The following is a 14,147-nucleotide window of genomic DNA, read 5'->3' as shown; positions in this document are numbered from 1 at the left end:
GCTGTGGTCCCCAAGCTGGGATGGTTAGAAGGCTCTGCCCACCGCCAAGACTCACGGCGGCTGGTCTGGCCACCTGGTGGCACACAGACAACCCTAGGGTCGTGTGTCCCAGGGTCAGCCGATGGCCAGCAGGAGCAGGGCAGCTGTGGAGCCGCAGGCCAGGCCTGGAGTGTGCAGTGGCTGGGTCCCCACCCCCACTTCCAGGAGGTGCCCGTAGCTGGGCACACATCTCTAAGAAAAGACGGCTCACTAGGGACGGACAAGGAGCCCTCCCCAGGGTGCCCGCTGATGGGCAGCGGGTGCCGTGCCAGTCCCATGCACCCCGGCGGCCACACATACCCGCCCTGGTGCCATTGTTGGCGATGAATCCCGCCATGTCCACATTCCGGCCGTCGATGGACAGGTTCCGCATGCAGCCGACAAACTGTCGGTTGTGCACCGGGAAATCTTCAGGTAGGTTGGGGACGCCGCCCAGGAGCAGTGGGCCGGTGAGATCCAGGGACCTGTGGGGGCACAGCGCACTCTGAATGCCCAGGGGAGGGGCACCACGGGGCCAGCTCTGCTGCAGAAGCTGCAGCCGCTGCTGCCAGGGAGGTGTCGCGGAGCAGGCGCCAACGCCGGGCCGTCAGAGGCCAGAAGTCGATCCTGCTTCCGGGCCTTTCTGAGGTTCCCCTCCAGCCTCGGTGCCTCGGTTTCCTCAATCCTGACTTACTGGAGGTTTGGTGAGCCAGTGACCACTCAGCAGCTCAGATGGGTGGGGAGAACGGAGGAGGTCATGGGGAAGGTCACTGGCTACATTAGCTTGAATGTCACTTTCAAAATGGATGCTCGCAGCTGGGCACTGGTGGCTCACGCCTGTCATCCTAGTCTGAGCAGGAAAGTCTGGGAGACTCTTATTTCCAATTAAGTACCAAAAAAAAAAAAGTGAGAGGTAGAGCTATGGCTCAAGTGGTAGAGCACTAGCCTTGAACACAGGCCTTGAGTTCAAGCCCCAGAATCAGCAAGCACATACACGCACACATACAAGACCAAAAAGGGGGCTGGGAATGTGGCTTCGTGGTAGAGTGCTGACCTCGCAGGCATGAAGCCCGTGGTTCGGCTGCTTCATACCACATACACTGAAAAGGCTGGGAATGGTGCCATGGCTCAAGTGGTAGAGTGCTAGCCTTGACCAAAAGAAGCTCAGGGACAGTGCCCAGGCCCTGAGTTCAAGACCCACGACTGGCAAAAAACAAAAACAAAACAAAACAGGATGCTCAGGGCTGTTTGCACACACCTGTAGTGCTTAGGGGATAAGGTAGGAGGATGGGGAGTTCAAGGCCGGCCTGCGCTATGTACCACAACCCCGGCCCACTCTGTGTTCAACCAGCATACAATCAGCATCCAGTCCAGCAGGAGCGTGTGCTCGACTTTAGAATCTGGTATCACAAGCAAAAACAAACAATGAAACCCGGTAATGGCCACCAGCGAACGTGTTGGGAGACCTCGGGGACCGGTGGGGAGACCTGGCTGCCTCACGCGGTACGGGAGTGTGTGCAGGTTCTCGCTGGACGAAGCCAGGGGTCGGGGTCCAGGGAGAGGGCCGGGAGCCCGAGTCAGAGAGCTGCACTCATCATCTAGGGCTGCTGGCTTCTCTTGACCGATACTTGTAAGAGGACTTTTTCTAGAGAGTTCCATGTCTCAGACAAAAGGTCACCTGACCCACGGGAGGGAATCTGATGCCAGCCTGAGCTGGGGCTACCGAAGTGCCCTGCCTGGCCCGTCTGGGGGGCCCAGGGTGACCTGTGCCGGGCACAGGGGCACCCGTGGGGGCGGGTGCCTGGAGGTCCCTCGGAAGACTCACTTCTTCGAGCCGCTCTGGGTGCCCTGCGCAGCGCAGCTGTAGTTCCCCACGTAGCCGCCGAAGTGCACGGCCACGGCTGTGTCACAATCATCCACGGTCACCACCGCCACCTTCTCCCCGGACGGCCCGTGGGGCAGGCCCAGGCGGCCGATGTTGGGCTGTGGGCACAGGAAGACCAGGGTCAGCACTGCTCCCCCAGGGAACCCTCCGTGGGCACCCAGCCCACGCACACGGCCCGTGGGGGCCGAGGGACAAGGGACCGGGACAGCTCTCCTCCTTCCCAGTGCCCCAGAGCCCGGGGAGAGCGGCCTCGGCACACACGGCTGAGCCCAGAGGGAAAGGAGCCCGAGCTGCGGCGGGGGCCGCGGAGCCGGGACAGCCACAGCTCCAGACAGACAGACAAGGGCACGGGGGACGCGGGTTAAGGGCACGGGGGACGCGGGTCAAGGACGCACAGCACCGTTGCCCCTGCCTGCGGGGGGGGGGGGGGGGAGGAGGACCTCAACCAGAGCAGTGGAGGGCGGGGAGGACTCTCAGAGCGCCCGGAGGAACGCGGTCCTGCTCACGTCCGAGCTGCCCTGTCTTGGATTCCTCATTACACAGCCCCAGGACACAGGCACGTGCTGTGGCCTGGAAAGTTCTTCTGAACCCATGCTCTGCTGTCCTGGGGATCCTCAGCTGGGCCCCATCCATCCCAACCCTGTGTTCCAGGGAACCGATGCCAGCACGCACTCCCGCCCCAAAGACACTGCCCTGTGTCAAGAGCTCCCCGATCCGCCGGAGCCTGCCTGGCACAGGCCATGCCGTGCCCCGCTCACCTTGCCTGACGGACCCTCCCGTCCCCTGCAGAGTCATGCGGCCACTGGGCCATCCATGCCAGCCACAGACGGCACAAAGGTGCCAAGCTAACGAGCCACGGGAGAGCCGCCCGCCACACCTGCAGCTGGGCTCCTCGTGCGTTACCCCAGGTGGCTGTGGGGACCAAGCCGAAGGGGACAGGGCAGTGCTGCCAGGCCCCTTTGTCTGCACAGGACACGCGACAGAGCTCCTTCCTGCCCACGGGAAACGCCTGGAAAATGAGGAGCCCTGATGGGCATGGTGGTAAACACCTGCAGTGAGCGTTCTGGAGGCTGGGGCAGAAGGATCACCCGAACCCAGGACTTCCAGGCTCATTCCAAAAGAAGAAAGGTAAAAACAAGGGCCCCATACTTCTTGAGAACTGTAGGGTCAGTTTGAGCTCATCATGTGATGCACTCATGCTTTCTAACATACTATTAAATCATCAATGCTGTGTTTTGTTTTGTGTTTACTGTGTGTGTGTGCCTGTCTGTCTGTTGGTGTGTCTGTGTGCACGTTCCCTGATATTAACGCTTAAACCCAGGGTCTGGGTGCTGTCCCTTAGCTCTTTTGCTCCAGACTGGTGCTCTGCCAGTTGAGCCCCAGCTCAACTTCCAGCTTTTTGATGGTTAATTGGAGAGCACAGTTGTGGGACTTTTCTGCCTAAGCTGGCTTTGAACCATCCTCAGCTCTCAGGCTCCTGAGTAGCTGGAATTACAAGGCTGAGCCACTGGAACTTGGCTCATCAATTTTTTAAATTGGGGAACAAGTATTTAAAAAAAAAGTCAGTTTTTACAAAGGAATGAAGCGCCCATTTGGGTGGGAGACGGGGCTGGAAGAAGTGATCTGGGGTTGCTGGCCACAGGTACTCATCCAGGAGGCCGAGTTGTGTGACCCCAGGCAGCTGGAGCTGGGCGGTGCACGGCCTATGTGGCTGGAGACCACCATCCCAGGTCTATTCCAGACCCACCCTGTCCACCCCCTGCAGCTTCCCTGTACGACGTGGGGGCTTGATGGGAGAATACCGGTCCTCCTCTGAGGTCAACCCTAAGGTACATTAGACAACTGCAGGCCCTTCTTAGGCCTGCCATCTCCCTGGCGTATGCATCACCTTTTACACTGCTGGTGAAACCACCAGGTCTGATAATCCACGTCCTTAGAGGCTGACTTCACCATTGCGCTAAGCAATACTTAGATGGTTTGGAAAAATCACCTGTTTGCTTGCTCCGTAACAGCAGCCTGATTAGAAAACAGTCCATTAGGGATGCTTAAATGTTAGGTGTGATTCTGGAGGAAGATGAGCCACCCTGGCGCTGTCTCCCCAGCTGGTAATTTACACTTTGGTGATGGGAGAGACTTTCGGAGAGGGGCGTAACCGGCACTTTACCCTGCTAGGCTTTAATGAAACTAAGCTGCTATTTACAAAATTGCAATTGTGGCAAACTGCTGCTTGTAATCAAACAGCTCAGCCCGGAAAGAAAAGGAAAACTGAGGGTAAAAAGAGAGGGAAAAAAAAAAATAAGCACCCAGGTTTGTCTGCAGGACAGTTTCTGCTGATGGAGACATTCCACCAGCCGCTGACTTCCGTCTGGGGCCGATGGAGCGGACCGCAGGTGGGGTCTGGGGAAAGGGAGGCTGAGGTCCCCGGCAGCCCCCCACACACACACACCGGGGCACTGGATTTTCCGGCAAAGCACCGAGCCATCACGGGGGAAGAGCAGAAGGGATGTGACTTAACAGCAGAGCACTTGCCTGGCAACTGCAGGGCCCTGGGTTCCACCCCAGCACTGAAAAAGAGGAAGGTCTCGCTGGTGGCTCATGCTGGTAATCCTAGCTACTCAGGAGGCTGAGATCTGAGGACTGCAGTTCGAAGCCAGCCTGGACAGGAATGTCCACGAGATGACACCAATATAGCTAAAAGTGGAGATGTGGCTCAAGTAGTAGAGCACCAGCCTTGAGTGAAAAAGAGAGTGCCCAGGCTCTGATTTCAAGCCCAGAACCAGCACGCACACACACACACACACACACACAACTGTGTTACAGCTTGAAAGCCAGCACACGGAATGAAAAGCCAGGACACCAGGAAACGGCAACAATGCCGGGCCTGCTTCCAATGCCACCCCTCCACCCCGCCCCACACACCCTCGCTTCTAAAAAGAAAGCAACAGGAGCTGCTCATTCCAATTTGTGGCCCAAGAGAAAGTGATCTGAGGCCCGGCGGGCCAGCACAGGTGAGGATGATACAGGCAGACGGGTTCTTTTTCACATGTAAGCTGCATTTTCAGATAGCCACTGAAGGAAGCAGCAGTGAGACTCAGGTGCAAATTTCGGAATTCTCCATTCTCACTCCCCGCTTTTGCTGGTGCCCGGCTGGCTTGCTCACATCTCACACTCTACCACTTGAGCCACACCTTCAGCCTGGCTGTTTGATGGCTATTTGGGGGATAGACTCTTACATGGACTTTCCTGCTGGCTTTCCAGCTGGCTTCAAACGATGATCCTCCCAGATCTCGGCCTCCTGAATCAGGATTACAGGCGTGAGCCACCACAGCTGTCAACTATATTCTTATGCAGAAGGAGCCCGGGAACAGGAAGGCTCAGCTAAGTCTAGCAAGTCAGGCAGCCAGACCTGGAAGCTGCCCCCCATCCACAGGGGAGAGGGAGGCCGGATGCCCAGGCCTTACACAGAGGACAGAAAGCGCAGTGGTGGCCGGGCGGAACAAAGAAGACAGACCGGAGAGCATGCACTGAGGACACACCCCCGGTGGGCGGCCGAGCCAGCGCGGCTGCTCCGAGCAGAGCCTGCCCGGGGCCCGGGCTGCTGTCAGCTGAAGGAGCCCGTGAAAGGCTGTGCGACCCTCACCTGACGGACCGGTTGGGAGTGCGGACACAGAATCCGTGGGGGGGGGACCCCACCATTCTCCGCGCCTCCCCGCTGGCTCCCTTCCACCCCCCAAGCCTATAAGCCGTGGTGGGAGCTTTTGTGAGTGCACAAAAGCCTTTGGGCCTGCCGAGCGCTCAGGTTTCCGCAAGCCTTTTAACCTGCTGCAGACAGTTCCACGTTGTCAGGAGGCTGGCGGGGCGGTGGGGGTCCAGTTTCAGCCCGGTGGGAGGGGTGCAGGGCACTCAGACACCAGACACCGGGGCGGGCCTCGGGACGGGAATGGATTCTCGTTCAGTGTCAGCAATGATTAACCGACGTTCATATCAGAGAATTCACAGACGGCCGGACCACAGGAATGTTTTGTGCAAAGAGTCCAAATGTGGCACGCACCAGCTATGAGGCGCCATTCTCCAACACAGCGGGGTTCAGACCTGACCCACAGCAACCTCCAGGTGCGCAGGGCGGAGACCCCGCACCAGCTGTGAGGGAGGAGCCTCCCGGGGTGACGCTGTGTGGGAAATCTGGTTCTTCTCCAGACCTTTCTGCTGCATTGGTCTCCTCATCTTTGCCTTCTTGGCTTCCCCACCAGAATACAAGTCCCCGGGGCAAAGGCCCTGCCTGCTGTAACCACAGATGCCCCAGGGCCTGGGACGGGGTGGGCCACACTGGGGTGAGATGCACACGCCCCTTCGTGTAGTTTTGCCTGCGCTGTGGTGTTGGCAGGCCAGGCGCTGCCAACATTCAGGGAACCAAACGGCCACATACCAAAGGGCCAGCTTTGCCAAGCAGTAAGACAGCCTCCATCTTCCCAGACTGAGCACAGGGCTGGGTTTCTCTGCCAGAATAAAATGGCTGTGCGCCACAGACCGCACCAGCCCTGGGCGTGGCACAGTGAGGCCTGGAGTGGCCTCTGACCACAAAGGTCCGTCTCCTCCCGCCGCTGGCCACCGCACACACGCAGGGCCTCTCCTCTAAGTCACTCCCCGTGGGTTTAACAGCAAGGGTGAAAACAGGAGCCCAGGTCTTTCGGGCATGGGCCCTGGCTGCCTGCGGCCGGGGCAGCGGCTGGGAACCAATCCAAGCTGTCAGAGAGCGCTGAGGTCCTCTGCACAGCTCCGGCGCCCCGGCTCCATCACCTGCCCGTGACCCGGGTCAGGCGGCGTGCTGCCCTGGGCCGGGCCAGGCTCCCACCTGGAGGGCTCAGGCTGACACCGTGAAGAAGGGTCCAGAAGCCCCTGCAGAGGGCCGCATGCCGGGCAGCCACCTCGGCCTCCTGGCCTACGTGGGGCGCAGCTGCGCATGCCCAAGGTCGGCACGGACACAGGACAGGGGCTGCCGCCATCTCTAGTGACCATCACCCCCAAAGCCAGGCGGCACCCTGACCTCTGACCCCTGGACGGTGGGCAAGATCGGGTCCCCTCATCATAAGACTCAAACTGCTTTTCAACCAGGATCACAGCCTACAGCACCTTGCGGTTCCTCTATCAGTTCCCACAAAGCCAGCCACGTTTCCCTCATTCTGCCTGACACAAAGCCGGGCTCTGACGGCGGGCGGCAGGGCCAGAGGCCTGTGCCTTCCCAGAACTCCGGGAAAGGTCCGGTGGGCCAGCCCCAGCTCCAGCCAGCCCCACCCTGAGCCACGTGAAGAGCCCCAAGAACTGTGGGGCAATCCAGAGGCTGCGGGGAAGCGGCCGCAGTCACTGCCCCCTGCGGCAGGCAGACAGGCTCCCGGGGCCGCGCAGACGGACAGACAGAAGGCCCTAAGCTAGCCTTCGCCAGCAGACTCCCACACTGTGCACTGTGCGCAGACCTCACCCCTCACACGCACACTCACAAAGCCTGGCTTGCTCCACTGAGGACCTCAGCGTCCCTCTGTCCAGAGTCCGGGCTTCCGGGCACCGACCCTGGGACCCCTCGCTCGCTTTCTTCCTGGCCAGCTCCCTGGGCAGCCCCTTCTCCGGCCGTGGCTGCTGAGCGGTGGGCGAGGTGAGGGGCTGCGAAGGAGCAGCGAGGGAGCGTGCGGGCCTGTGGTGAGCGGTCACGGCAAGGGGGGCGGTGACAGCGGGGGGGGCATGCTGGACACAGAGTGGCTGACAAACACCACAGCCACACTCTGGCCCAACCCTGCCCCGTTCTCCAGGGCTGTGAGGGCCTCAGGGGCTGGCGCGCATCCTGCCCTAGGCGAGACACCTGTCAGCGCACAGGCCTGGTGCGGGGGGCAGAGGCCAGGCAGCCCGGGAAGGCGCGAGGTGGCCTCGGGACACTGGGAGAAGGTGGAGGGTGGCCTGCGCGGGGACGGGACAGGTGGCAGGTGGCAGGAAGGCCAGCCACCCCAGACAGGAAGCCGCCGGCCCCGGGGGACTTTCCACAGCATGGTAGGGAGCACAAAGGCCGGGGAGGGGCTCCCCGCGTCCAGGGAGCTGTCCTGTTCCCACAGCAGGTGTCTGGCCCCCGTCCGCCGGCCTGTGTGTGCGGGCGAGGAAGCAGCTCTGCGGCCGGCGGCGTGGCAGGGCGTGTCCTCCCCAGCCTCCAACTCCACCAGGGGCACCGCCACCTCGTACGGGGCTTGCTGGCCACCTGGGGCCCTTCGCTGGCTTTGATTACCTGCTCTGCGCGGGTTCAACACTCCAGGCCGAGATGGAGGATAATGGCGCTGCCGCCGTCACCCTATGACCCACGGGGGGCGTGGAAGCTGCCGCACGCAGGCCCGGACGCTCGGTATTTATAGAATACCATGAGGGCCAGGAGAGAACCGGCCACGAAGCAGGAAATGCCACCGGGAAGAAACAGCCGCTTCACACTGCAGCTGGGGGCAGGGCTGGGACAATGAGAGCTTGATGGCCACTGAACCCCGGGGTACACTCCTGCAGGCGCTTGTGGCGCACCCCGGCTCCTCTTTGTTGAGCCCCGTGTGAGGGTGCGGCCGAACGGCAGGCCTGCTCAGCTGTGTCCTGGCTCAAAAGGTTTCATATACTTGGCAAAGTTTAACTAACTTCAGAAAAATTTGGTACAGTATTTAAATCTGATGATTCGTTGAAATAAAACATTTAGAAGAATAAAAATAGCCAGGCCCTGGGAGCTCACGGCTTGAATCCCAGCTACTCAGAAGGCTGAGATCTGGGGAATCACAGTTCTGTGTCCACTCAGGTAGGAAAGTCCATGAGAGGCTCGTCTCCAATTAACCACACAAAAAGCCAAGCGGTAGAGGGCTAGCCTTGAGGGGAAAAGCCAAGGGAGAGGGTAAGGCCCTGAGTTCAAGGCCTACCACTAGCATAGGCACATACGCACACGCGCATGCACACACAAGTCAACAAACAAAACCCCAGTTTATCTGCCCGAGGGCACCAGCTCCAGCTCTATGGGATGCAGTGTGTGATCAGAGGACTGGGAAGAGAATCACACCCACACCCTTTTCACGCTGGAGCGCGCGCACACGCACACCCTATACACGCGCGCACACACACACACCCCACACACGCGCGCACACGCACACCCCACACACGCACGCATGCACATACCACACGAGCGCACACACACACATACCACACACGCGCGCACACGCACACACACCCCCCACACCCCCCCACACATACCACACACGCACACACACCACACACACGCGCACACACACCCCACACACGCACGCACACACACACCCCCACACGCGCGCACACACACACATACCATACACGCGCACACACACATACCACACACGCGCACACACACACCCCACACATGCGCACACACACATACCACACACGCACACACACGCACGCACACCCCACACACGCGCACACGCACACACCACACACGCGCACACACACACCCCCACACACACCCCACACGCGCACACACATACCACACACGCGCGCGCACACACACCCCACACACACGCGCACACGCACACACACCACACACGCGCGCACACGCACACACAACCACACGTGCGCACACACACACCACACATGCGCGCACACATACCACACGCGCACACACACACACATACCACACACATGCGCACACACACACACACCCCACACACCCCACACACGCGCACACACACATACCACACGCGCGCACACACCCACACACGCACGCACACACCCCACACACGCGCGCACACACACATACCACACGCGCTCGCACACACACCCCACACACGCACTCACGCGCATGCACACACACACACCCCACACACGCACACTCACGCACACACGCGCACACACACACGCACACACACCCCCACACACCCCACACCTGCGCACACACACCCCGCACACACACCCCCCACACACGCACGCACGCACACACACACGCGCGCGCACACACACACACCACACGCGCGCACACACACCACACGTGCACGTGCACACCCACACGCACACCCCACATGCGCACACGCACATACCACACACGTGCGCACACGCACACACACCCCCCACACCCCCCCACACGCACACACACACATACCACACACACACCCCACACATGCACGCACATGCACACACACACCCCCACACGCACGCGTGCATACACACACGCACACACACGCGCGCGTACGCACACGCACACGCACACACACGCACACCCCCCCCCCCACACCCCACACACGCGCGCACACACACCCCACACACGCGCGCACACACACACCCCCCACACACGCGCACACACACACCCCCACACACCCCACACGCGCGCGCACACATACCACACACGCGCGCGCACATACACATACACACACCCTACACGCGCACACATACCTCCCCACACACACCCCTCCATGCACACGCGCACACACACCCCACATGAGCACACACACATACCACACGCGCGCACACACACATACACACACACACACCCCACACGCACACACACCTCCCCCACACACCCCTCCACACACACACGCGCACACACACCCCACACGCACATGCACACCCCCCACATGCACGCACACCCCCACACGCACACACACACACGCACCCCCCACACACCCCACACACACGCGCACACACATACACACACACCCCACACACCTCCCCCCACACCCCTCCACGCACACGCGCACACACACCCCCCACATGCACACACACACACCACACACGCACGCGCACACACACACACCCCACACGTACATGCACACACACACACAGGCACGCACACACACACCCCCACACGCACACACACACACACGCACCCTCCCCACACGCACACACACACCTCCCCACACCCCCACACACACGCACACACACACACGCACCCTCCCCACACGCACACACACACCTCCCCACACCCCCCCACACGCACACACACACACACACGCACACACACACACACACACGCACCCTCCCCACACGCACACACACACCTCCCCACACCCCCCCCCCACGCACACACACACACACTGCCCTGGGACTTCCCAGAGGCTGCAGGCTGATCCATTCCTGCTCTCTGGAGACTGCATGGCCATGTGATGACAGCACAGCAGTCCCGCAGGGCCAGGGACCTCCGGAAGATCACCTCCGCAGCCGACTCTGGTGGCATCCTGACCTCAGGCCGCTGCCCCCCCTCGGAAGTGCCCCCGAGCGGACCGGGCCTGCGCCGGCTGGCGCTCGGGGGCAGCCTCGGCGCCAGCCCCAGGGCTGGCAGGAGCACTCCCTGGGGGTGCCGCAGGAACCCCTGTTCTCTGCCCATGTCCCTCCCTGCTCCGCCACTTCAAACCACGGCCTGGAGGCAAGGACGTAAGAGGCCCTGGTTGGCTTCCTCCCTTACATTCCCTCTGGCAAAACAGGGAAACAGCTGGGCAAAGACCTAACGCTGGCTCAGGGCTTCATTCAGGGGCTGCAGAAGGGACTGGGCCTGGAAACGGAAGCACGGAGTCCCATGATCCACCCCCCCCCCCCGCGCAGCGGTGAATGCAAGCCCCCCTTTCCACAGGACGCCCCCCTTCCCACGGGTCGATCCTGGGTAGCCGCGTGCACCCAGCATCACAGCTCCTCCGAGCTGTGTCCAGGTGGGAAGGGCCGGCGGGGCCTGGCTGGCACTTCCGGTGTTCAGAGCCAGGGCTGAGGTAGCGCATTAGCAGCTGGACAGAGATATCAACACGGTGACCACGGGGCCCTGACCCAGCGGGGCACACTGCTGCGGGGCTCCAGATGTTTCCGGAGGGCGCCGCCCCGCCCCCACCCCGCATGCCACCGGCAATGTGGTGGGGCCAGCAGGGGGGACTGCCAGCGACAGTCCCGGGACGCCACTGGCTGCCACGCTGGAAGCAGCCGTGGTGGGGCCCGGGCCCGGCTGGCACAGGGCCCGGGGACAGGCCAGGGCTCGGAGGTGGACACAGCCAGGCGCAGGGAGAGCGTCCTGGCCTGGGGCATCCGTGCTCTGACTGGACGGTGCGCCCAAGGCCGGAGCGTCCGCCCCACGGGACCCTTCCAGATGCTCTGGGCAGAGCCACAGCGGCCCGGTGCTTCCGTCTGGGCGGCTCCGTGGAGCAGACCTGGGGCATCAGACCTGGGTCCCGCTGCGCCACCTCCGGTCCCTGCCTTGGTCCCCCGGCCTCCGGGCAGGGCCGGGGGTCCCGGGACCCCCCACGGCCACCCCCCTCCCAGACCAGTCCCAACGGCCTGTGCTCCGACATTTCACGCACACACGTCCCAGACGGACCCGCTGCTGGGGGAGGGCGCGGCTGTCCTACCTTGTTATAGTAATGCACCAGCACCGAGTGCCACCGCCCGTCGCTCACGCCTCCGGGGACCACGGGTGCCACCATGGTCGTTGTCTCCCCTGCAGAGGGAGGAAGACCCAGAGAGAAACGGCCGGGTAAGGCGGGCGGGCCGAGGATCAGGCCGGACACCTCGCTCCCAGCCCGCCCGGGGCCCCCTTCCTCCACACGGCCCCTGTGGTGACGCGTTCCCCACCCCCCGCCTCCGGGCCAGGGACACTGGCTCTCGGCCCTCACCCGCTGGAGCAGGGCGTGGCTCACTGGGCCCCAGACACAGCACCGTGTCCCTACTGCCCGTCCTGAGTCTTTCTAGTTACCAATACAACCCTTGTTCCTCCTTGTAAAGATGGAGATTGCGACAGGAAGGGTTTGTACCAGGCTGGGACCGCAGAGGTCCCCTCCAGCTGGGCACCACCGCCCATGCGGTGCTCAAACCTCTCCTCTTCATAAACTGTTGATCTCAGGTACTTTGTTACAGTGACAGAAAGCTGGGTGGCAGTCATCATGTGTGCCAGAACCACACAGATGGGAATGGCAGACAATCCCACAGACGCTGCCGCCTAATGGCCTTTGTTAATGTTTTTAACCTTCGGGGCATTGAAGGTAGCTAAGGGGTACAACGCTCACCTACCACGCACAAGGCTGTGTCCTAGCTTCAGCACGGAAAAAGAAAACTAGCCGAGTATAATCCTACTCAGAAGGCTGTGATCTAGAGGATCACGGTGCAAAGCCAGCCCAGGCAGAAAAATTCACAAGACTCTACCTCCTCAAATGCAAGAGTGGAGGCCTGGCTCAACCAGCCTTGAGCAAAAAAGAGTATATGGCCCTTTATAGAACGACTCTCAACTCTGGGGAAACGGCAGTTCTGCATTCCTAGTTTCACTGCTGCAGATAACACTGCAGTGAACATCTTTGTGCCTTCTGGAATCTTCTGCTGGGCAGATTCTTGGCCTTAGAATGCGGATGCTAAGGAGAAGCAGCTCGGGTGTTCAAACATGCAGACGGTGGCCCGCACAGCGAGGTCCCCGTCTCGGTCCGGCTGGAGGCCCACCTGCAGAGAAGGTGAGCTGCACCTGCTCCTCCACAATCTCCAGGGCGATGAAGTCATGCTTCTCATTGAAGCGGCCGTTATACAGCAGCAGCGCATTCCTCTCCTGCGTAGCAAACCTGTGGGCAGGGGACCCACGCAACACTGTGAGACCCGGGGTCCTGGGGCTGTCGGGGGGCAGAGGGGCAGCTCCTGGGAGCACACGGGCCTGGGCCAGGAAACACCCTCGTCTTGGGCACCGTTCTTTCTCACACACGCGTGCGCATGTGCACGCCCAAGGTGACACTCCATCAACCACAACCCTCAGGGGAAACTGGTGGGATGTGCCATTACAGATGCCCCATGTCTTGGGAGTGAGATGCGTGGCGTCCACGCAGGTCCTCAGGGCCGGGGTGTGGCCGCTGCTCACGCAGGGCTGCTGGTGTCCAAGGACCACCTCTTGTCCACCTGGCTCTGGCTAGCACTCCAGGCACATGACAGTCTTTTTGCGCCCAATGTGCGGTGAAAAGACCCCAGGGCCTTTGCACCTGCTGTTCCCTGTCCATGGCAATCTTCCCCGGCAATCCAACGACATCTCCTCTAACTCCCTTTCGCTAATTTTCTTTCCTGGCTCCATCAGCCCACTCATTTCTGAAGTTCTAAGAGCAGTTTCTGTAGGGGCAGGATCGTGACTCAGCCCAGGGCCAGGTCTGGTGCACACTCCCTCATAATGAAGATGTGCAGAGGCAGACATACGGAAATGGACTGACTGCAGGTCTTTTAAATATTCAGAGTGAAAAAAAAAAACCAACTTACTCAGGGCTGGAGCCATGGC

General features: G+C 61.2%; 1 protein-coding gene across 1 annotated transcript in view; it reads right to left on the bottom strand.

Annotated features, from left to right (window-relative positions):
* Positions 1-14,147, bottom strand: part of LOC122096818 (cadherin EGF LAG seven-pass G-type receptor 1-like) — a 73,571-nt gene that overhangs the window by 38,336 nt on the left and 21,088 nt on the right. The window contains exons 4-7 of the mRNA XM_042667342.1: positions 13,337-13,452; positions 12,259-12,347; positions 1,844-2,001; positions 340-503 (exon numbers count right to left, since the gene is read on the bottom strand). Coding sequence (XP_042523276.1) covers positions 340-503; positions 1,844-2,001; positions 12,259-12,347; positions 13,337-13,452 — 527 coding nt within the window. The remainder of the gene's footprint in view (positions 1-339; positions 504-1,843; positions 2,002-12,258; positions 12,348-13,336; positions 13,453-14,147) is intronic.

The sequence above is a fragment of the Dipodomys spectabilis genome, unplaced genomic scaffold (assembly GCF_019054845.1).
Source record: "Dipodomys spectabilis isolate Male_0828 unplaced genomic scaffold, ASM1905484v1 ptg000392l, whole genome shotgun sequence".
NCBI classification, from domain to species: domain Eukaryota; kingdom Metazoa; phylum Chordata; class Mammalia; order Rodentia; family Heteromyidae; genus Dipodomys; species Dipodomys spectabilis.
The sequence above is the reverse complement of the archived record's forward strand: the minus strand, read 5'-3'. Positions and strand labels throughout refer to the sequence as shown.